Raw genomic sequence first — 23,996 nt, 5'->3', positions numbered from 1 at the left:
ACTGGAGCTTGACCTCATTTATCCAGTTGTCATGCTGCTATTGATCATTCCTGATCAAATGCTCTTTGTGCATGTCAATATAGAACAACAAGAGGTTTGTGGACTTTTGACCTTTTGGCTGTCTGTCAGTTGCACAAAGGCCAACTGACACCTGTATTTTATAAACTATAGGAGGATAGGCTTACCCAGAAGGATGAATATGTGGCAACTAAAGCCAGGCTGTCTGATGAATCATCAAAAAACAGACCCAGAAAAAAGGTGAATTTTTATTTTGTTATCACAACTCAATGAAAATTAGATGCTGAAGAGAGAGATGTGTATATATCATACATATGAGTGGATCACTAACATTTTATTGTGCAGACGGACAGAAAAAAACAAGACAACAGTACCTCTACTTACAAATGGCTCTAAGTATTAAATTTTCTGGTTGCAAACCATATTAATATGCAAATATACGTTCCAATATATGAAAACATGATACGAGTTATGAAATCCCCTTAAATGTAAATACATTTTCTGGATCTGTCATTTTATTTTGAAATTGCACTGTAGTTTTTGGAATTCATGCAAAATCTAATGAATTCTGTTCGAAGAATATTGCGGAACTGCTGTAAAGATCAAGGTTCAAATTTCAACCACTTTCTCTTGCTTCTCATCTGCCTGATTAGGTTCAATGGATGATGCTTTTGCTACTTCTCTCTTGGCGCTCATTTGCTTGCTTCTTTTCGGGCTGCCGTTCAAGATACTCTCCAAACTTGGCGTTGTCTGAAAGTGCTTCCTAGAACCTAAAAGGGAGGAGTTGTTGACCAGTGTGTACACCAGCTGCCAACGATAGCGAATCCTGCGACTGCTGGTTGATCTGCTCTTGGAGTTTTCTTGAATCCCTGCAATTACGAAGAGTCTACAATTAGGGTAAAATCTCTTTATTTTGAGTGCCAAAAGGTCTATGAACACACTCAAGGCTGTACTGTATCTGGAAAACAATTGGGGTGCTTAAATGATCAAGGGTGTAAAATAAAATTATCCAATTTCACTTGGTTGTATGAAAAAAATATTTAAAATAATAAGATTTAGAGGCCAGAATCAGCATAATTAAGACCTCCTTCGAATATAATTCAATTTTTTTTCCTGGGTGGTTTTGATGCAAGATTTGGTGAAAGATGCGTCTTGTCTGACTCTAGGTTTTCATACGCTTATTTAAAAGGCAGCCTCAAATGTACAATGCATAATATCCATTATGTTGCAGTAGTATTTCGCAGTGTCTCAAGCAAAAATAAAATAAATAGAAAGTAGGACAAATGATTGGATGAATGTATTTGATGTTTAAGAATGTCATATAGTGACAGAAACAAACTATTTTAAATTTATTTCTTTTTCTATTGTGTGTAGGTGTGTGTACCTTCTTCCGCGTCATGAATTTTTTGGCCCACACGCCCACCTTCGACCATTAAATCCAGCAGCAACCCACAGAAAGCTTTCATCACTGGGTGTGCTTGGCTCACCTCCACCTTCAGAAAGTGTGTGTAGTAGTGGTATGCTGAGGAGGGTCAAAAGTCACAATGTTAATGATTTGTGCCCCTTCTTCAAAAATATTTCATTTACTCAATTTTCTCTCAATCAAACCGAAATAACAAAAAAATATATTCTGCAAGGTTGGATAATATACATGGATCAATTACGCAACAAAAGAATTGACCAACTTAACAAATGTAACCTTTAGTGAACCACATTGCATAAAATATCCAACAATAATAGGAAGTTTGGAAGCAAAAAGAATTAGACTATTTATACCTGGGTCATAGACTTCTGCAGTGCGATGCAAAAGACTGATGTCCACCCGCCCAAGATGCACAATGTTGAACATAGCAGTAATAACCATTCTCCATATGGCTACTATCAGTCCCACCACGGTATTAATGAGAAACAGCAGATACGTTAAAAGGAACAAACTCTCCCTGGAAATCCAAGAAAAAAGTTCAACTTAGAACATTTCAAATATAATCAATTTCCAATGATCACGAACTTTTGGCTACCTTAGCATCAAGTATATATGTATATCATATTCAGCATGAGGAATCTTTTAAACTAAGATACTTATGCCCTACCTGTTATTCAAGTCTCTGGTTCCAGCATCTTTTTTGACAAAAGCAAACTTGGCAGCAACATGCTGGAGCACTGTGATCAGGATGACTGAAACCCATGCCGGCCTGATGGGTTGCATATTAGTAAAAATCTGTTAAATGTTGAATAATTCTGACAATGATTCAAGTTAATGGATGTTTGTTGACTCACCAAGCCTTTCCAGCAATCTCAAAGACCATTAAATTTCGTCCGTAAAAGATGGGGATGATGATAAGGAAGACCAAGAACAGGAAGCAAATGAAAAACACAACTGTTTGGATCACCATACCTGCCAAGGTATTGCATGAAAAAAATGATTTGTGTGTTTTTTCTTGTAGCATGTTGCAGTGAAATTAGATTAAATAAGATTATATTAGATTAAAACTTTATTTCATTCCGTATAGGGGAAATTTCTTGGTTGCAGTAGCAAGACAGACACAAGACATTGTAGACCTAGGTAAGAAACTGAAGTTTTTACACCACTCTAAACTACTGGGTGGTGCTTAGTGTGCCAGAGAACAACTAATGAATAAAAATCAGTTTATAAATAAATGAACTAGGTTGATGTTGTTGAATTTTGATACATACTCAGTGTTAGCTGTCATAATGTACTGACAAACAAAAAATAATAGCTGTTTGGTAAAGTGAGCAAATGTCTGACCTAAATTGGGTAATGATGCTATGGGGAGATTGAATCCTATTTGCTCCAACTGGACCTTATACTTATAAGTGCATGATATAATAGTACAAATTCTTCTGGAGTTTACCTAGACAAATGATGGCTGCTTGATATCCAGTCAAGCCCATCCAACAGACAACACCAGATCTAGATGGATGAAGGCTCTTCTTACTGTTGTAAAGGTTATAAATTTCTCCTTTGTAAAGCCCCCTTAGGTTTGACCTGAAGCAGAGAACCCAGAGAAATGGTGAAAAAGCTCATTTTCCAATACATATAGTAACAATACATCCATATTCTATTGCAGTGGTCTCCAAGCTATCCCACAATGGGCTTCAGTAGGTTCAGGTTTTGTTGCCACTGATCGAGTTCAATTGATTACACTTTTAATATACAAGATTGGTGAAAATGTATTCTCTTCATCAGATGAAATGAAAACCTGCACCCACTGCGACTCGTCAGGACCAGTTCTGACACCCTTGCTCTACTTCAACTTCCGCTGTATTAACAGCTATGGAGAGTTTACCATGGTTCCTAATAAGGCCAGCCTGGGTAATCTGGAACACAGAAGCTGAGTATCTTTTTAAAACTTATGCATGTATGTATTGAATTGAATTAAATGATTTTATTATCATTATACAAGTATAATGAGATTTGAAGCTTTCTCCACATAGTGCACAAATAACAGCAGACAGGCAAAAAAATCAATAATGTAGAAACATACCGTATTTTCCAGACTACAAGAATGCAATACATACTAGGTTGCAAAAACTAGGATTTCATTACCTGTGAAGTACCATGGTCCTCATGAGCATTAGCAGGCTGACCACACAAGACAGGGTCATTGCACAGAGGTAGCAGACTAAAAACATTACGAAAGAACAAACTCATTTTAGTATAGAGACAAATCACAGTACAGGAGAGTTTCAATAAAAAATGTGGTAAACCTTCCAACAGCCAAGTGTAAAAAGTGACGATTTGGACCACCTCCATTCTGTCATCAGAAAGGATTATCCCAAATCCCAGTAAGAGGAAGGCAATATTCTCATCAATACCAGCACGCACTATATGGAGTGTTGGGATGACCAGTACAACTAACAAAAGTGCTGTCTAAAAGGAAAAGAATAGTTAAAGGCAAATAGGATCATAATACAAGTTGAAACTTTTGTTATTTTTAGTCTGGTGTCATCAACTAATGATTCCAATTAAAAAAATGAATGCTTAATGTATTATTTATTTCATCATTTTCCGTTTTTTTGTTCATTCACATGAACACATCCTCTAGTAAGGACAAATATACAGTGCAATTGAAGTAAAATGGATCATATGTAAATAAAAATTTCTACTCTTCAAGTAAATTGAAAAAAAATATAAAATGCCATGTTCAAATATGAAATACCACTTACATGGTAGATTGCCACCAAGGCCACAAATACTGATACGGCCAGCTTAAGCGGAAAACAAAACACTGAGACAAAAAGAAACTATTAATAAATATTGAATTAAAAACCAAAAGGAGCTGAGAATAATCTATTTTAAAATGCCCACACCTTTATCTGGAATATAAATGTAACCTTTAGGCACTTGAAGTAGTCTCTCCATCAGTGTGGCTTTTTCAGGCAATGTGGACCTGCAATTTTTAAAGAGAAACGCTGAGTAACAAATCACTAGAATTGTATTCAGCAGCTCAGAAATGTAAAGGTAAATAACAGACAAATTGACTTGTCATCTAGGCCTATGGAAAAAATACCTTGCCATTTATTGAGCAGATTTAATCAGATTTATTGTAATTATTTTGACTAAAATACATAACAAGCAAATGGTTTGTAGCCACCTATCTGTAGAAGACTTTTTCAGAAGTGACTTCACATAGTCGCTGTAGTAACTGCTGTCAAGGTCCTGGGAGATTAAAAAAAAATAATAATAAGAGTAGTAAGATGTGCTTCTTCAATTTACAGCCATTTTACAGCATTATTGCCCAAACTCTTTTTCCTTAAAATGATTCCGACCACCAACTTCTCACCAAAACTATGATTGAAAAAAATAACAACATTTGTATTCATGTTTCGTGCATGTGATTAGGAATAAACATCACTCTTGATGTATTCTGTAATCTGTGTAAGGGTATTTCCATTCACTATGCTCACAAAAAGCTCCTTATTGTAATCATGAATGCTATGCTTGCCATTTTTTTCACTTCCAGCCTGCTTATTAGACAAAGAGACCATTGAAAAACACTTCTCACCTCTTCAGTTTTGGTTTCTCTAAAGAACAACAAAGGAAACTGGATACAAAGATACGCCAGGCAGGATAGCTGAGGTAAACTTGCAAGCAAAGAGTAGAATTTATACAGCTGTGAAAAGAAAGGGGTGATATGTACAGGTCAGTTATCTACTGAACATTTTCTTTCAAATGCTCTAGGCATTACCTCTGGAGTCTTTGGACAGTCCAATTTCTGCCACAGCTGGACACCAAAATGAGTGAGGGACAATAAAGTACCAAACACATAACCAGCTTTAAGCTGCAAAGTGCTGCAAAGCATCAGAGGGTAGTAGAGAAGTGGATAGTAGAATATGGCGATGATCTTCATGAGCTCTAAACAGACATGGGAATCAGAATGATAAAACACTTGTTGAAAATTATTCAAAATATTAAAACCATTTGTTTATTTTGGGAGAAGAAAAACTCAATATTTAGTTCATTTAGTTCATTTAGTTAATTGTTCATTGCATTTACAGAATATTTGTGGAGTGGAAAGAGTGCGACTGGCCTTTTTCAATTCAATTTTCCATTCAGTCTTGGTGTAATGGTCATGAATCTTATCCAAATTGTTTCTACAGTAAATATCAATCAACTCTATTTCACTCTTATTTGTTCATTACGCTTGAACCCTATTTGACTGAAAGCGAGATCCATGCTGGTTGCATCCTGAAATTGTTGCTAGTAAACTGCAAGTGATATCTCAAGTGGCAGAAATGACCTTTGAGTTCAGGTGATGTGTCTTTAGAGAAAGGCAGGGGATCTGGTGCTAGCACCAGCACAGCCAGCTTGCTGAACACAAGTCCAAACACAGCCATCACCACACCCTTTCTCTGTGTCTGATCCAGGAAATTGGTCGGACTATGAGATCACACAGAGGCATCGACATGTCAAACAAACTTAGAATCAGATGTCAAACACTAATTGAGTGAAGAACTCACCTAAAGATGCTAGAGGATCCTCTTGCAAATCCTTGACATAGTTTATTTCTCCTGCTGAGAACTGCCAGAATTAACGTGACCACCAACTGGAGGGATCAAAAGAAGACGTCTGTTCAACACATTTGACATCTGCCAAGATGTATTCAAAAATTATTATTGCTTCGCATTTATATTTCTAATACACTTTTTTGTTTGCTTTGTTTGGTTGCAATATATATTTTTTCCTTATAACAGAAATTGACTGTTTTTCTGAGTAAATAACAGAAAATAATTATTTTAAATTGCACTATAACCCTTTTTATGGCAAGTGACTATTTTTGCTCACTAAAATTTTACATATATATTAGCAATTGTGTTATTTTTATCAGTATTCATAATTATTGTGTACATATTATTTTTCAAAATTATAAATCAAGTGATATAGAAAATTGAATAGGAGTTATCATTAAATCAGCACTGTTTTTAATAGATTTTTAGGTATCTACTTTACCTGAGTATTTAAATCAAAAACAGATATTTGTGTGTGTTTCTTTTCGTCAATGTAGATCTGGGAGCTTTTTTTCCAACCTCTGCAGATTTTGATACAAGGTGAAATGGTCCATTACAGACGAACCTTTGGGTGTCATATAGATCAACAGGAAGAAATGTAAACAATGTGGAATTCAAGACAAGCGCGAGTATTCCCCATCCAAGGCCAATTTTAGAGCAATTTGGATGTCAAGAAGGATTCTGTGTTTGTGCCAACCGAAGGAACAGCTGCTGGCATTAAAGCTTTCTGTCTCGTCTTAAAGGAATATACACAGCTAAGGTGTAATATTTAATTTCTGCATGTTTGCTTCGTTGTTTTTCATTCCAACACATTACCTTCAGTTTGTACTTACAGATATAGAAATCATGCATGTGTGAAAGATGGTGTCACTTGCTGTTGGATCACAAGGTAAGATAATTCTGCAGAAGAAATTGAAACTTGTTTTCGGACTATATTGCAACACAATTAAGACAAAGCACCCTAATTCTTCCCTGTATTTTAAAAATCAAAGCTTAAGGGCGATACTCACTCTTTGGGAGGCTTTGTTGGTTCTGGATTGTTCGAGTACCAGTCAGGATAATCATAATAGGAATAATCAAAAGGTTCAGGTTCATCATTGCTGTCATTCATTATTCCTACCTAGTGAAAACTGACAAACGCCACAGGACAAAAAAAATTCTTCTGACCCCTATTCTGCCTTCAAGTCAGGTAAGTGTCCAGTTTTTCCGGTGCTGATGCGTTGTTGGGGCCAAACTGCACCATGCATTCCAGTAAGTGTTAAGAATTAAACACTGTGGATTAACTGCTGCACAAGGAGGTGGAGGTGAAAGAACATTTTGACCTCAGGTAAACTCTGATACCCCGTCAACATTGAGGGAGAACGTAGATTTTTCTTTTGCTGTTTGTCGCTAATAATGTAATAGGATATTACATTTAGCAAATTTGTAGTTGATTGGTGCCAGATTGGTTAGCGCATCGGCCTCACACTGCTGGAGCCTGGGTTCAAATCCAGGTCGGTCCACTTGTGTGGGGTTTGCATGTTCTCTCCGGGCCTGGGTGGTGTTTCTCCGGGTACTCCTGTTTGCTCCCAAACTCCAAAGACATGGTTGTACACTTTAAATTGCCCCCAAGGTATGAGTGTGAGCGTGAATGGTTGTCTGTCTCCTTGTGGCATGAGATTGACTGGCCCCCAATTCATGGTGTACCTTGTCTTGTGCCCGGATGTCAGCTGGGATAGGCTCCACCACCCCTGCGACCTTTGTGAAGATAAAGTGCTTCAGAAAATGAATGAATGTTTGTCTGCTAGTTGATTTTTAAATGACTATATTTTTTTGTAATCCTATCTGGATATAAATAATTCAGATTTTATGACATCCATTAAGATCTTACAAAAAAAACATGTATGTAAAATTGGTGGAATGTGATTTTCACGCTGCAATGTGGTATTAACCTTCATGCCTCGCTCTGCCTGTTACTGAAGAGACTAATCCCATTATAAGATGAAAATCTAGTTCAAACAAGAGAGCTTTGTTTCCAACTGCAGGAAAAAAAGAAACTTACCCGTGTGTATTCCTTGATTTATTTAGAGAAAGTGAAATGTCCCCTTAGCACGTTTTTTCATTTTCTTGAAATACCTGCAGGCAATTATAATTACGTAAGTCAACACATGCATTTTGTTACCAACTGAACAGCTGTAATGCAAAAATGAATTATACATTAGACTATTGACTGTTAAATAATTATAATGACACATGAAGCCAAGACATAAGAGACAAAATAGATTTTTTTTCCGTTTCTTTATCAAGGCATAACAACATAAATACACTCAGTGTAACAAAAGTATCGAATATAATACATGAGAACTATCAACCAATCAAATAAATGGGTACAATTGATATTTTTTTATGTAAGACAAAAACATAGTACTATCAGATGACTCTGATTGGGTTGTGGGTTGCTTAACCCAGAAGTCAAACTCTTAATGCTATACAGTACAAGCAAAAGCAAGCATGACCGAACAAAGGAACCGTGTGGCAAGAGCCGTTAAACAAAGTGACCTTGAAGTGACTCTTAAATCAATTAACAATGTAGAAATCGGCCAATCGGTTTTCCTGAATAGCGATTGCAATTTGAAGACAAAACATGTTTTTGTTAAGGTAGGCGAGTCAATTTTTAAACATATCACACAGAAGTTTTTCCATGGGAGTGTTTCCAATGGTCCTGTGGAAAAACAGCAGCTCAATGCGTTCGGAATTCACAAAACGCAGGGACGGAAGAATAAGTAGCAGCTTTCCGAACCTAAACAAAAGAAAAATACAGAGATCAATGATCAATGCTACCTAAGTAACACACTTTTATTCTGTTTGCCTCTTTTAACACCACATGAATTTGGCGACAACTTAATTACAATTTTTATTGTTTTTTAATTTTACCTCATGTAAGTCAAACTACTGTCCATAAAATATCTGATAGAGATTTTTTTTTTTACATTGCGCTATATTGCAAAAATGTTTTTATCCTGGGTTTTTTGGGTGGGGTTCTACGAATTGTAACATTTGTATGGAGAATTAAGGTATTCATTGACAATTTGAAGAAAATAATGCTGACATGTTCTATTAAACAGTATTAGCTCTGACTGCAAGCTAGACTTGAGACTTGAGATAATACCTGGCATGTTGACTAGGGTAGTGAGAGCGGATATGTTGTCCCAGCATCACATGTGACTGATCTTGAAGGTTCTCCACTTGTTCTGGGTCTTTTAGTCCACGTGTCTCTGTAGGCAACAGTAAGCAACACCATGAGAAGAAAATAATCTAAAATTATATTTATTTTTAATGTTTCTAAACCAAGTCAGCATTTATACACTAGTGCAATGAGTTAAATCGTGCTCCAAGAAATGACAAATATACTGAGAACACTGCTTTCAATCATTCCAAATAACCAAAATGTCTTTTAGGTCCTCACCAGGCTTGAAGAGTACGATAGCTTTGAGACAGGCGAACTCCGTGGGGTCGACAGCGAGAGCTTTAAAGCGACTGAACACCTCCTGCAAGAGTCTCAAGTCCAGACTCGTGTAGCTTGTTTTACCCTGCATGCTGGGGGACAGGTCGGGTAGAGAGAGCAAGGGACAGCTCTCCAAGGGTAAAGACCACTGGATTGCGCACAGGAGGAAAAGCTCACTCCAAGCTTCCTCCAGTAAAATCACCTGCAGGAAAAGCAAGACGGTGAAACCGAGACCCTTGCTGCCATGTTGTCCGTTTTACAGAACAGCCAGTATTTAATTTCCTTTGGGTGAATCCCGTGAGTCAAAGTGTAAAGTATCACCTGGTCTCGGAAGGGCAGGTTGGAAAATACAGGAAGGTTCTTGGCCCACTTAACCGACATGAAGAGGAGCCTCGCAGAGGTCTCGTAAACGTTTTCTGAGGCAGACGGGTAAAGTGCCATGTGATATTCGGAGGAGGCTCGCTCCGGCTCGTTGCTGGTCACGTCAATGTTTTCATCAACTGAAACGGAGGAGAAAATGTTCAAAACTTCTGCTGATTGATGTCTTTTTACATACCAGTCAACCTTTATGTTTTTTTGCTGTATTTTATATGTATTTTGGTCATTTCAAATTGTGTATGGCGTATAACAACTTTTTTTTTGGTACATTTTTTGTCAAACCGATCTCGTACCCATTTCGTCATCATCGACCAATAAGATTATCATGTTTTAAGCATGATATGCGCACGTGGATTCCCCTTTCACACGTCCACTTTTTCACTATATGAAGATAGTGTGTCAGCAAGCAATGTAGTTAGACAGTCAAGCTGTCACTCTCATACAGTGACATCTACAGAATCTTGAAGGATTGATTGGGCATTACACCTTATGTGAGTAGTTTTGTGCCGCTTTGCCTTTGTACGACTTATTATCACTTAATTAGTAGAATTGCAATCATTATTAAGGGGAGCAATTGGGTGAGGTTGATTGGTATGTTTTTAGGTTCTCAAATTTGGAATGTTCTAAGATTTCCATCAGTATATGTATTCATCCACTGTGGTTTGTTTGACTTATGAAGAGGCCATGATATACGTATTGCAAAAGGAAAATGTTACTTTCATGGGCCTCTCATCGCCACCCAAAACTACCTTTAGAAATACAAATAAAGTAGAAGAAGAGATAAAATGCTCCTCACCATCCTCCGGCTCTAGCTTGGCACAAGTCTCGGCCGTCATGAGGCTGGCCATGAAGCGATGGTTGTTCTGAGGGCTGACGCAGCGTTGTGGGGTTACAGAGGAGGTGATAGCTATAGATGATGTAATGTGGGGCCATGTAATAACAGAGCCACTTGAGGAGGAGGAAGAAGAGGATGAGGAGGAAGTGGGCTCTCGCGTGGTGGCCAGGTGCTCTTTCTCATGGTCCACGTCGATGGAGTCCAGGCGCACCTGAGCGGTGCTGCGAGGTTGGCGCTCATTCTGCACGGCTGTGATTGACAGGGAAACAGATTGTCATATTTCATGCGCTTTCACAGATAGATAAATTCGACATGTGTACCATCTTTATTCATGCCTGCCTGCAGGCACTTCTTCAGCCGGCACGCCTGGCACTGGTTGCGATGGGCTTTGTCCACCGGACACATGCCCGTGCCCGCCTGACACCTGCATAGCAAAAAAACGCATTTGTTTTTGTTGAATCTTTTCGAAAGAGAAAACTACACTTTTTTTTTAAGATAAACTCTTTTTAAAACATGACAATGATACAGTCACCTAATGTAATATTTGGCAGCTCAAATCTCAGTCAAACAGAAATAGGTGGCAATTGAAGAATATATTAATTATTGTACTTTATTTGTAATGGTTTACAGCTGCAAAGAATCAGAGTAAAAGACGTATTGTAATAGTGCATTATAGTTAATAAGTTAGTTAGTTATTATCATTGAGCATCTGAGTGATAATGAAAAAATACTATAATAATATGAATGAATATTTTCTAGTATAAAAGTTATTCATACAACTTGTAAAACAATTTAAAATGTTCAATATATTAATCATATATATAATAACAAATTATCTAGATAAAAAACATCTTATATATCAGTTTTAATATAAAATATACTGTATTAGTATTGCAAATTTTAGAACAATGTAACCAAAGAGTCAGATTGAATGAACTAAAACCAGAGCTCAGAATTAACATTCATTGTAATATTATCAATATTTGCCTAAACCCAATATTTCCATGCTTTATTATACTTGTTTACATTAAATAGGTGATCAAAAGCATTTTTTCCCAATGTTCTGAATATTAATTTGGTGATAAGATTCTGCAGAAATTAATGATATTTTTTGTTTCCTTTCTGTCCTACCTGTAAATGAGTCTCCTTCTCACGCTGCGTTTGAAGAAACCACTGCAGCCATTGCAAGCATAGATGCCATAGTGTTTTCCGCTGCTGGTGTCTCCGCAAACTTTGCAGACCAGAGCAGGACTCAGAGCTTTGCCAGGGGCCGGACTCTTGGCTGCGAGTCAAACACAGACGAGTCGATTAGTAACGGACACTCATTGATATATTGTATCATATAGTAGACCTGCCATTTGGGTTTGTGGCTGAGTTTGCATGAGGCCGACACAGCGATAAGACATTTTTTTGTATGTCTATAATTATAACGAAAAAACAATGAATGAATGTTACATAAACCAAAACTGACACTAATTGGAAAAAAACAAACAAACAAATAATACTACTACAACATCGTGCAGTACACTTCATTGAGTGGTATTGTGATGGTATTTCGAAAAGTACACATATTGAAGTATTTTTACTTAAAAGGCACTGTGCTAATTAAGGTCTTCATAATTATTACCATTATTAACCACTACTCATTCTCTTGACATTAATTCTTTGTCGATAAATGGTTTTACATCCCATCATTCTCATCCACTTGTAGCTGTTCAAGATGAAAGTTGTCTCTCACCTCCTCTGCTGTCATCCGTCCCCCCGCTTCCAGTCGACCCGGTGGGCGAACAAGAGGGTGCCATGGGTATCTTTATCAAATGATCTTCCATCATTTTCACTGAAATACTTTCTTTCCTGCTGATGATTGACATAGGGGGAAAAAATGTCCCCCAATCCTGAAAATTCCCTAAAACGGTGTCTGATATCAACAAGTACAAGCTTTAGCGAGGAAAATAAAAGGGGGCCCGTTCCCAAGGTGCAGATGGCAAACGGAGTCCCCTGCAGAGCCTGTCAGCTTCTGGTGTAGAAATGCAGACTCAAATTCGCTTGCTGCACAGGTCGCGTGTCCACCCACCGACCTTGAGGGTCCGTCACTGTCTGCGGGTGCTCCTCGGTGGCACCTGCTCAAAAGGGGAGCCGAGGAGGGGTGGGTGGGTGCTAGGGCTTAGCCCCAAGTGCTGTGTAAGCAGCATGCTTATTTGTCATCCTCTTAATCTTTACTGTTCATCTCGTGGATCAATCAGTCACATTGCCACAACATTGGTGTTGCTAAGTCTCCCAAAATGTGATGACCGCTGGAAGAACTGTAATTTTAAGCCTGTAAAGTCGCATCAGTGCATCAGTCAAAACTGCTCTTGAGCCCCCTGCATTTAATGAGGGAGCGCATATTATTATATTTACTACTTGTCTCTTCAATTTGTTCAACACGCTTCATTTCTCCCCTTATATATTTGATCTGCATGATTGCCTCCCATTCTTAATGAGTCTCAGTGTTTGCTCAGGAGCTGGCTATTAACACCAATTTTGTTTTTTTTTGGACAAACTGCGGTTCACCTGCTTCCCCCTTGGAAGCAGGGTGAAGGGTCAGAATCAGACTAATAAAAATGGAATAGCTGATGTTCTACTAGTCTGCATAAATTTAGATCATATGGGTGCTGCATTTATTAGTGTAGTGGAAAGATTTGGAGTACCTTTCAGCGGAAAATTTGCAGAAGTCGATGAACTCAGGGAGTTCCGGTAGGGGAAAAAATGTAAGAAAAAAAACATTGGTAGTTTGAATAAATCTATAAAGTATTGTTGTCCATTTTCCAGACTGCTTGTGTAAATCAGGTTGCCAGCTAACTTTAAATGAGGGTCAGAATACAACTTGGACTAGCTGCCTGTCAATCATGCTAAAAGATAGAGAACTTAAAACAGCACCAAAAATAAACCACATTATTTTAGACAAAGGTAAAATAGAAAAAGCGTGTGCTACAACAGGAATCCGGAGTACCTTGTCCTCATCATATGTTGCCTACTACACTTGTGCATCGTTATATACTTATGCCTAGATCCCGTTGTCATCTCTTAGGGTTATAAGGTATCCCCACTCAACATGATGTCCCCTCTGTAACAGTAGACAGTAACACTTGGTAGCATATATATTTAATGGTGTTTTTTCTTCACTATCTGTATTCCTTCTATTCTTCTCCCTGTTTGTCGTTTTCTCTGTACCCTCAAAAACATTTTCTCCCCAGCTGCTTTCTCTGAATAAATCTCATCTCATTTTCTGAACCACTATATCCTCAATAGGGCCACAGGGGGTGCTGGAGCCTATCCCTGCTGACTATGGGCCTTAAGGCAGGGGACACCCTGAATCGGTGGCCGGCCGATTACAGGGTACACAGAGACAGACAACCGTGCACACTCATACCAAGGGGGGATTAAGAGTGTCCAATCAGCCTACCATGCATGTTTTTGGAATGCGGGAGGAAACTGAAGTACCCGGAGGAAACCCACGCAGGCCCGGGGAGAACATGCAAACTCCAAACAGATTGACGGATTGGTTGATTGATTGGATTTGAACCCAGGACTCTCTGAATAAATAACAAGTAAATAAACACAATATGATTATACCAAGTGTGTAATCATAAGCCCTCAGGTCAACCTATGCTATAACGGATTTATTTGCATGAAGAGGAGATATGCAGAAGTGCTCCATAATATTGCCTATTCAACAAGTATTACTAGTATTTCCTCTGGGGATTTTCTGACCATAATTGTGAGCAATGACATTGTCCAAAGTAAATGCCAAGGACAGACTTAATATTAATAATTGCTCACTGCAAATTATAATGGAAAACTATCTATAAAAAAATTGTCAAAAATAAAGGAATTTAGATAGATTACAATCACAACTTTAGAATATATTGATCTGGAAAATTCCCATTTTTTTCAAGCAGCACACCGTCACAGACTTGTGTTAAAATCATTATCACTTTCAGTCTCAGGAAAGCAGGCTCCCAAATTCCCTATGGACAATAATCAATAATTGCCTGTCTGTGGTCACCATTATTGTTGCATTTGAAATTATTGATTTCTGCCACGTGTATTTATTTGAGGATTTCATGGACTGCAAAACCCAAATTGTTGGAAAAACACTGTAAACCTGTCTGCATGTACACACTGTACACCACCAAACCCGCTGTTTAGCAAATTTAGTGTCAATGTCAGCATATTTTACGAGACACAACAACAAGGCACGAATAAATGGCAAAAACAAGGTGGAAAGCAGTTAAGTAGATTAGGGTTTGACCACATTTTGTCTGCCTGAACACAAGTCACAGTCAATAGAAGATGGGGGGAAGAGACACAATTAGCTCAAAAGATTAAAAGAGCAGTGAAGACACAGTTCTTGAGGGTATCCTCAGCCATATGGTGACTCCTCTTTTCATCCTTGGCCGCCACAATGTTGACCTTTGAAAGATTTACTGGTTAATTAGTCCTCTGAGTTCAGCGTTTTAAAGACTTTCTGCTTGGATTCACCCAATCACACTCTGATCACTGATACATATCGAATAGTTATTGTTTTGAGAGAGATAAATATATATATATTTTAATAAAACCCTGCTGAAGGCTTTGTAAAATTTTACGTTCAACTGTTTAGACATCATACTATTTAAATTTTGGCTCCAAAATATTTAGATGCTTAACAAAATAATTCGTAAAATGAGTTATACAGAAACTTTGTATCCAAATTTTTAAAAAAGTACAAATATTTCAAAAAGTTGTGTCATATCAGGGACCATTGGGAAGAAAAAAACGGGAATAATAATTCTCTTGTATTTAATGGTCCTCGTTTCTTCCATTTTGGAGCCTCTGGAGATATTTAATATACTGCAATCATTTCCCTAATATTGGCTGACCATGCCTTTTAATATCCTAGACACATGAATGATGATAGAACTGATTTATTATTTATGATAATCGTAGGGTTAGGTTAGGGTTATAATAGCTTTGCAATCATTTGTTTTCATACATTAAATTTCAGGACCATACTCAAAACACCAAGAAATGTATGGTTTGCTTATCGACTCAAAAATAAATATGCATCTTTTTGACTGAATATTCTGTCCTTTAACAAGCAGAATTTTGACACGAGACAGGAACGATGTCTTTGTTAATGAACGTAAGCGGAGGAAAAGAGCGACAGCGGTGAGCAGCGTTTTTACTAGTGAAGACATGCTTACATGAGCATGCCATAGATTACCTCTCCCAAGACAAATAGATTAGACGAGCGCAGTCTAATATTAGGATTCAAAGGATGATTAGAGGAGCAGTGTTATGTAATCATACCAGATTCATATCAGACTTTTTAAAACAGCACCAACACTTTGCCATCAATAATTTCCATTTTGAGTTTTCATGTTGTTTGAGGCACCAGACCGCGATACTTTTATAATATTAATACTGACCTTGAGACCTTTTTGGTCTTTTCCAATGGGAAATTGTGACATTTGCCATTTTTTTTCCACTTGCATGGACAGGAATTGGTGATTAACTGACTAATCTTCTTATTTCTTTTCGTGGTTGATTGAAAATTTTTATTTTTCTTGAATTATATTATGATTATAATCATTATGAATACATTTCATAAATATGTTGGCTAACATAATCAGCTACTATAGATTCAAATCGTGGAATTATTTTATTCTATTGTTCTTTAAATGACCGAGAAAGTCAAATTGTGTTGAGCATGTACATGAACTAAAGGTAATTTAGGCTTGGCTTTACCAAATTTGGGGAAGACAAATATTATTTCTGATTTAGCTGAGCTTGTTTGTTTGAACAAATGGTTCTCACTCCCATGTCAATTTTAGACAGCTCTTTCCCCTTTCCTTAGATACCATAATTTAGAATGATCCGTAAAATATTCCGAAACATTGCGTATTGTGAATCAATTTCAGTCTCATGTTAAACTTTTAAAAGCAGCAACGATTGTTTTTCACTAAGTTTGATCTATTTAATTAGATAAGAACTTTTTTTGTCCTACAATGATTTCTCATGGTATTGTTGTGTTATATATACACTAAGGCCCACCAAGCTTATGGTATTCATTTTGAGCACCTTAATATACAACAAATATAATAAGGGTGGCCAACTAGCAACTATCTCAAAAAGTTACATGGCAGATAAAAGGTGGCTTGTCCACCACATCCCAAGACATTACTACATCAATTCTTCCCAAGAGACTCCCAATCTGGCACACAGGAGTGTTACCATGGATCATGGAGGGAATTCAAGGATGATTGTGTAGAGATAAAGCGGGAGTTAAATCTGATCTGACCAGTGCTGACGGCAGCATTGTGACAGCAGCCTTCGATCAGCCCTGCCTTGAGAGTGTGTATCTGCACACGTGTGTGTGTGTGTGTGTGTGTGTGTGTGTGTGTGTGTGTGTGTGTGTGTGTGTATGTATGTATGTGTGTATTATATAACACTATGATAAATCTGTCTTTGGGATCTGACTGTGGAAACTGAGCTTCTTACCTGTACACCAAGTGTGTCTGAGAGCAGATCTTAATCTTACACATCAATCGACTCGGTGCCTGTTTACAAAAACAGAAATGTTTTATTTTATATTTTGATTTGTTTATTGTATTTCATGAGATCTGTCTCGTGTTGTAGAGGTTCACATGGCTGACTTCAATGTGAGCAGGTGTGGGCTCAATTCCTATACCGGCGGCGATATGATTGGGAGTGCGGGTGGTTGTTTGTCTCTCTGTGTGCCCTACAATTGACTGGCGATCGGTCTAAAAATTGTTGTTCATATTTAGTTCAGTAATGTTGCTTGGAGGCAGCCCAGTTCTAAGGTTCGATCCCGCTGAGTGGAGTTTGCATGTTCTCCATGAGGTTGCATGGGTTTTCTCTGGGTACTCCAGTTTCCTCCCACATCCGAAAAACATGCAGAGTAGGCTCTCTTTACGTGCCCTTAGATATGAGTGTGAGCATGAAAGGTTGTCCGTGTCCTTGTGCCCTGCGATTGGCTGGCCCCCGATTCAGGGTGTCCCTCGTCTTGTGCTTGTAGTTGGGTGGGATAGGTTCCAGCATCCCCCTTGACGCTAAAACGAATGAAGGTTTTTTGGCTCACTTCCAGCTCTGGGCCCCTCGACCATTAAGCTGCTCACAATAGTGCCAAGGGCCACCGTGTTTGTGTGTCAACTGTTGGCAGTGAAGTAGGCTTGGCTTTTGTGACCATCTCTTCCCGTTCTGACCTAGATTTTTGATAGTAAACAGCTGCTTGCTAAAGTGATGCCACCATGCTGCCATCAGCAGTAAAGTCAAGAGAGATACATGTCAGATTAGAGCATCGTTGTGCCTCGTGATTCAGATTTGTGCCTTGTGATTTGTTTAGGCCAGTGTTTGCACACACTTTTGAGCTGAAGCACAATTTTTGCAAAAATCTTAAAATCCACCACCATCCACCCAAAAAAGATTTCAATATCTAATTTTTCCACACCGACCTTATGTCGCCAGAGGAGGAAGTCCATTAACCCCAAATGTTTACATGATAAAAAGTCAAAATAAGTAATGTTTTAATATTGTATTTTTTCACTTTTTCTTCCAAGATGGCCTAATTGCACTGGAAAAGCAGTTTTGTGGTCACCCAAAAAAGTTTTGCATCGCCAAAAGTTAATGACCGTAAAACCAAACAACTTCCGATTCACTTTATGTTAAAATGAAGCAACAAAACCACTTAAATCTTGTAGCATTCCAATATGGACCTATTGTTTGTTATGTTTCAATTTTAATCTCGTAATTTTTTTCCAAGTTTTCTATTTTTGTTACACTGATTTTAGGATTTTTTTTATTCTAAAGGTATAGCACCAATTTCTGGACTCAATGCCAGTCGGCCCCTAATCCATGGCAGTGTGTGAGGATATATAATCATAATAAAGGTAATTGATAATAAGTTATAATTCATGGGTTAAAACAAATGTTCGGAAGAGTTATTAATGTTATGGATGACAACGTATACTGCACGTGTTAAATCCTCTGTGGTTAAAATGTCAATCATCTTAAATCGGTTTAGATAATCCTTTGAATGCCAAGTGTTAGGAAAGAGTCGGATTATGACTGCTAGGTTTGCTTATACATTTGCAAAGAGATCATGTTTCCAATTGTGCTTTTTTTCTATTGTTCCTTTGTGACTTGTGTGATCTGAACTTATTGATAGTAGGAATGAAGAAGAAAATCATGAACATTGGGTGCAAATTATAAATATAAATGTTGTAACATAACGCGGGACAAGTGTTCCAGCCCAAAAAAAGTAAAATAGGTTAGATGAAATACGAATTCATACATTTTTTGGCACAATTTTAAGCAATTCTGTCTGATCTGTTCGTCACCTCTATCCACACCACAGACTAATTACAATGTATGGCAGATGGCAATCACTCCAAAACCTAATTTACTACCTCAACCACTGCCACCACTGTTGCTGCTGTGGATTAGCACCAATGACTTCATATTGGGAACGAGCGCTGTTGAAATGCTGCATAATAACAAAAGTATATTCACTTATGGACATGTTTTCCAGTCAACAAAACATGGATGTTTTGGAATGTGAAAGGCATCTCTCTCAGTTGATGATTGGCTACGGAAGGTTCCATCCATCCATCTCTTTTTAACTCCTTCACTGCTATTGAAGCGATAGACGTTCCGTCCATTTTGACAAGCGGTGCACTCCCAAATTCAAATGAATGGGATCTCGCTAATCGTCAAAGGAAGCCAATGAGTTACAATTGAGATCCCGACCACATCAACATTGCTGTAATATGCATCCACCTGCCTCACCCCCCACCACCACCCTCTGGCTCATCTAGTGACTGCTGACACAGCCATTACTCGCCAGTTTAAAGCAGCTCTTTGGCTGTGCAGCTCAGCCGCTTCGTTAAGGTTTTTGGGGAGGGGTTGAGTGCAAAGGGTCAGGCCACTGGGCATCTGGGATTACCCCCAGCCACCATCTGCCATCCACATAATAATAATCAGCATGAGGAAATCAATTGCTTGAGTAAATATAGGCATTAAAATAGTTTGATGTCAAAACTGACCAGCTAATTACAGTGATGTTTCTGAATTCCATTTTTATCTTATCGAGGAAGTGAGCATCTCTTCAAACATATTTTTACCAATTGGTGATAAATTAGATATTGAACATGTGATAATAGTGGAAAAGGGAGATAATTAACAAGTCGGGAAGCAGACATTTTCCCATACTTACATTTAGATAACTATTAATAATCATTTCAATAAAATGGAAAATAGAGGGGGATATTTATTATTCCTTTGTTTACAATTCATTAAGGCACAATTAAACTTTGTTTCACACAATTTTCGGTCAGTCAATCCTTTTTTCCATTTTAACAAAAGCTAAAAAAATATCGGTATATAATATGTGTTCACGTCACCCCCTCCTCCTATTTTGAGGATAAGCAGTACTGAAAATGAATGAATGAATGAATGTCAATCCCATGAAGATAATCCTCCTCAAACTAGAATAACCATATAAAATGACATTTTGTTAGATTAAAATATAAATTGTCTTTCATCATTCATGGTAGATTGACCAATAATGATTCCAAATGGTCAGATGTGCTTTAAGAGGAGGCAGATGCTCCTCCATCTGATTCAAAAGTTTATAGCCAGTAATTGAAACAGATGCTCTGCCTAGGCACACTTTTCCCCCGTTTTTTTTTCTACTTAACAAGTCCAATACATTGTTAAATAATCGGCTCAAGGTTCATCACAGTAGTATTTCCACTGTTTTTGGCTGCAACTGTCTGAATCCTGCATTGAAAAATGTGCTTTAACACCGGTGGTATGCCAAAATGGGTCATTTTTGTACTAGAATTTGGATGGGAGTTAAAAAAATAAATAAAAAGATCCCTATATGATGGAAGGAGAACAAACCCGTCTATCCAAAGTGATTTCAATAGTAATTTATTGTCTGGATACAACGTCTAATGTTCGACAGAGGTATCAGAGAAGGATTAGCAAGTACCAGCACATGTTAGGGAGTGAGAGTGTGGGCCAAAGCGTGCGCAATAGGGCCCTTGTCATGGAGACCGTAGCCGGTGACACACGTCTAAGCACGCTTTGTTGAGACTCAAAGCAGACAGATTATGATTCCACAAAGACAGGCACATGAAACTGTAATCTGTGCGCATGTGACGGTGACTTGATTACACAGCAAACAACACGAGATGGTAATTAGACAATCTGTCATTTAAAGTGAACAACAAATAAAGCCGACACTTTTTCACGAGATGAACTCAAAGAAGCAAATCACCATTTCTCCCATAAATATTTTGCACAAATTTGTCTAAACCTGTTCTACTGATCTCTTTTCCTTGGCTGAGATCCATCCAACTGCACAATTGCGTGTACAAGAACTGTATATACATATTTTGAGGTATAATCATGATGCAACATGAATGAAAATAGAAATTGAGGAACTCTTTACAATACAAAATAGCAAAAATATAGAAACCGTGGTAAAATGGAGAACAATAAGCTCAATTGTTGTCTCTTAAAATAACCGTTTTTCACATAACAATAGCCTAAAAAAGGACAATACATGCATCGTTGATTAGAGAGGGAAAAAAACCCTATATAAGTTGCACTTTAGTTTTAGTCGCAGGCCTCGCCAAACTATGAAAAACATGCGACTAGTCCAGTAAATATACATACACATATATGTTTTTATTACTGTATTTGTGCCATGTTTATTTGCTAAAAAAGACCCATGTTTAATTCTAACGTTTCTTTGATTCTGAAACCTGTAAAATTACCCTAAAATCCCTTGAGATGAGACACTGATGTGTATACATTTCTCTCCCAATGCCGTATTTCAGGACCTCCATAACGCACTGTAAGTGTCATGGGTTTGTCATCTTCACCAGATATAAAATTTAGACATAATTGTTGGATTTTTAAAGCATTCATTGATCATTCATCTGTGATCTGAACATCCTTCCTTCAATTTGAATGCTACAAAAACACAGTGAACTTTCGGTGAAAAGCTAGCAGGGACACTACCAAGCAAGAATTGAACCTTGTCTCATTTTGCACTAAAATTCTCCTTCGTTTAATGGCTCAACCTTGAAACTGAAATCCATTGACCTTTGTTTTTGCTCTAAAGCCATTTGAATCATCAATTCAAAGCATTGCAGTTGAGCAGAAAGTGTCCTGATGGGCAGGAGTGCAAGATCCTGCCACATAATCAGGTAGGGAACATGAGCTGTTTTTCAGCGGGTTGGCGTGGGCCCACTCATTATCTTATCTTCTATTGTAACCCGCTGTAATTCCCCCTCTCATGATTGAGGATGTCGCTGTCTGATTACACCAAGACAAAACACTGCCACGATCACCTTTCGGCCTTGAATGCAGTTTAACAGACGCCATGAGGTCCGCCGTGGAAGGCTGTGTCATGTGGACTCCAGCAAAGAAACTACGATGGTCACAATCATGGTGAAGTAATTTAGAATCAGGAAGGGGATTTACAATGGTCTTTATCTCAAGGTCACCTCAAGAGAATTCAGGACATAGAAAAGCATCATTGAACATGTGATGAACTGAAAGGAACAATACCTCTTGTGGAAAAGAGTTTATTAGACTAATTTAATCAATGTTTACTACTCCTTGGATAAATAGTCATTAAAAAAGGGCCCGCTTTAAGGTCTTTGGAATGTGTCTGTGGCCTGTCAGCCCTCTAATAAATCACTTGTGCTGTTACTGTAACTTTTTCCATTCAGATAGTGAGCCTTGCTTCTCTATGAAGTACATGTAGACAGATGCCTCATTATCCATGCCAAAGAAGACAAAACGTGTCTTAGTGCTGATGCCCCCCACTGCTGCTGGCATTTGGTTTCAAGCGGACTAACACAAGGCAACCGGCACCAGCACCGCTCATCTCTGACCTCAACTCGCAGGTCGCTCACAGAGTCACATTAAACATGCAGCCCATCCAAAGGTCCCCACTGGCAGTGTTAACAGAAGCATTGTCCTGCCTCTACCTGAGTCAACTCACATGTAACAAAGCACCATCCAAGTGGTCACTGAAGACTCAGATAAAATAACACCCTTCAAATCCATTCGAAAGAGTCATTAGCAGACAACGCATTACTGTAATAAAAAAACCTTTTTTTCTCAGTAGCGATGAGGAATTGCTACTGTGAAATAAGACAAAATTGGAATTTTACCAGCTTCCACCAAATGAAAATATATATGTATGTATACAAGTGTATATATATGTATGTGTGTGTGTGTGTGTGTGTGTATGTATATGTATGTGTGTGTGTGTGTGTGTATATATATATATATATATATATATATATATATATATATATATATATATATATATATATATATATATATATATATATATATATATATATATATATATATATATATATATATATATATATATATATATATATATATATATATATATATATATATATATATATATATATATATATATATATATATATATATATATATATACACACACACACACACACATACACATCTATTCAATTCCTCTCTTTTAAACTTATGCAGACTGACATTTCAATATTACGATTTTAAAATATTAATAATACCATTCTATGAAATATAAGTCAATTATTGTTCTTACTGTAAGAAAAATATACTCCCTCAAATACCACCCCCACCGGACATCTTGGCTATAAATGCATCATACTTGTGACATCTGTTTCAAACAATAACTGCACCCACTGCCACAACTGATCACCAACTGTTAAAATACTATCATATAATAATTATCTGGGATTTAATACATTGTTGTTATTTGCTTCTTCTTTTGGGGAGCAATTAAACGTGTTCCAGATTGGATGAGATAATTTTGTTCATCTTTGCTAGAGCCATAACATGGATTACATTAACATGGAGATGTATGGAGGCACTTTAATTATTGGTGAATTTAATTCTTTTTTAACCAATTTATAGTCCACAATAAGAAACTAGACTATTTAAAGTGGGACTAAGAAAGTGAGCGCAAATGGAGCGCCTGCCTCTCTCTAGTGATGAAACTGTGAACTTCGCTAGTCAGATGTTACACAATATCGATTTCAAATGTTGTTTTTCAAGGTAGCAATAACTTTCAAACAGCAAATTGGTTACAAATATTTTGGGTGATTTAGGATGGATTTAGGAAAAAAAATGTTGATTTTAATAAAATTCTAACTGGCC

At 37.5% G+C, this 23,996-nt stretch overlaps 2 protein-coding genes across 2 annotated transcripts; both read right to left on the bottom strand.

Annotated features, from left to right (window-relative positions):
- Positions 1-252: 252 nt before the first annotated feature.
- Positions 253-7,306, bottom strand: LOC144193885 (receptor for retinol uptake stra6-like). Its single transcript, XM_077712516.1, has 17 exons — positions 7,059-7,306; positions 6,882-6,948; positions 6,001-6,086; positions 5,781-5,920; positions 5,229-5,395; positions 5,046-5,153; positions 4,635-4,699; positions 4,351-4,430; positions 4,207-4,268; positions 3,748-3,910; positions 3,587-3,662; positions 2,892-3,025; positions 2,296-2,413; positions 2,109-2,210; positions 1,795-1,958; positions 1,403-1,540; positions 253-887 (listed from the first exon to the last, which is right to left on the bottom strand). The coding sequence occupies exons 1-17, from the start codon at positions 7,157-7,159 to the stop codon at positions 628-630; spliced, it is 2,031 nt and encodes a 676-aa protein (XP_077568642.1). The 5' UTR covers positions 7,160-7,306; the 3' UTR covers positions 253-627.
- Positions 7,307-8,486: 1,180 nt separating this feature from the next.
- Positions 8,487-12,589, bottom strand: nr2e3 (nuclear receptor subfamily 2, group E, member 3). The gene is made up of 8 exons (XM_077713167.1): positions 12,484-12,589; positions 11,877-12,027; positions 11,066-11,169; positions 10,707-10,994; positions 9,854-10,032; positions 9,494-9,734; positions 9,197-9,302; positions 8,487-8,827 (listed from the first exon to the last, which is right to left on the bottom strand). Exons 1-8 carry the CDS (start codon positions 12,575-12,577, stop codon positions 8,695-8,697), a joined length of 1,296 nt encoding a protein of 431 aa, XP_077569293.1. The 5' UTR covers positions 12,578-12,589; the 3' UTR covers positions 8,487-8,694.
- Positions 12,590-23,996: the final 11,407 nt, after the last annotated feature.

The sequence above is a fragment of the Stigmatopora nigra genome, chromosome 3 (genome assembly GCF_051989575.1).
Source record: "Stigmatopora nigra isolate UIUO_SnigA chromosome 3, RoL_Snig_1.1, whole genome shotgun sequence".
In the NCBI taxonomy this organism is placed as follows: domain Eukaryota; kingdom Metazoa; phylum Chordata; class Actinopteri; order Syngnathiformes; family Syngnathidae; genus Stigmatopora; species Stigmatopora nigra.
Note: the sequence above shows the minus strand (reverse complement) of the source record. Positions and strands in the feature narration are given on the sequence as shown.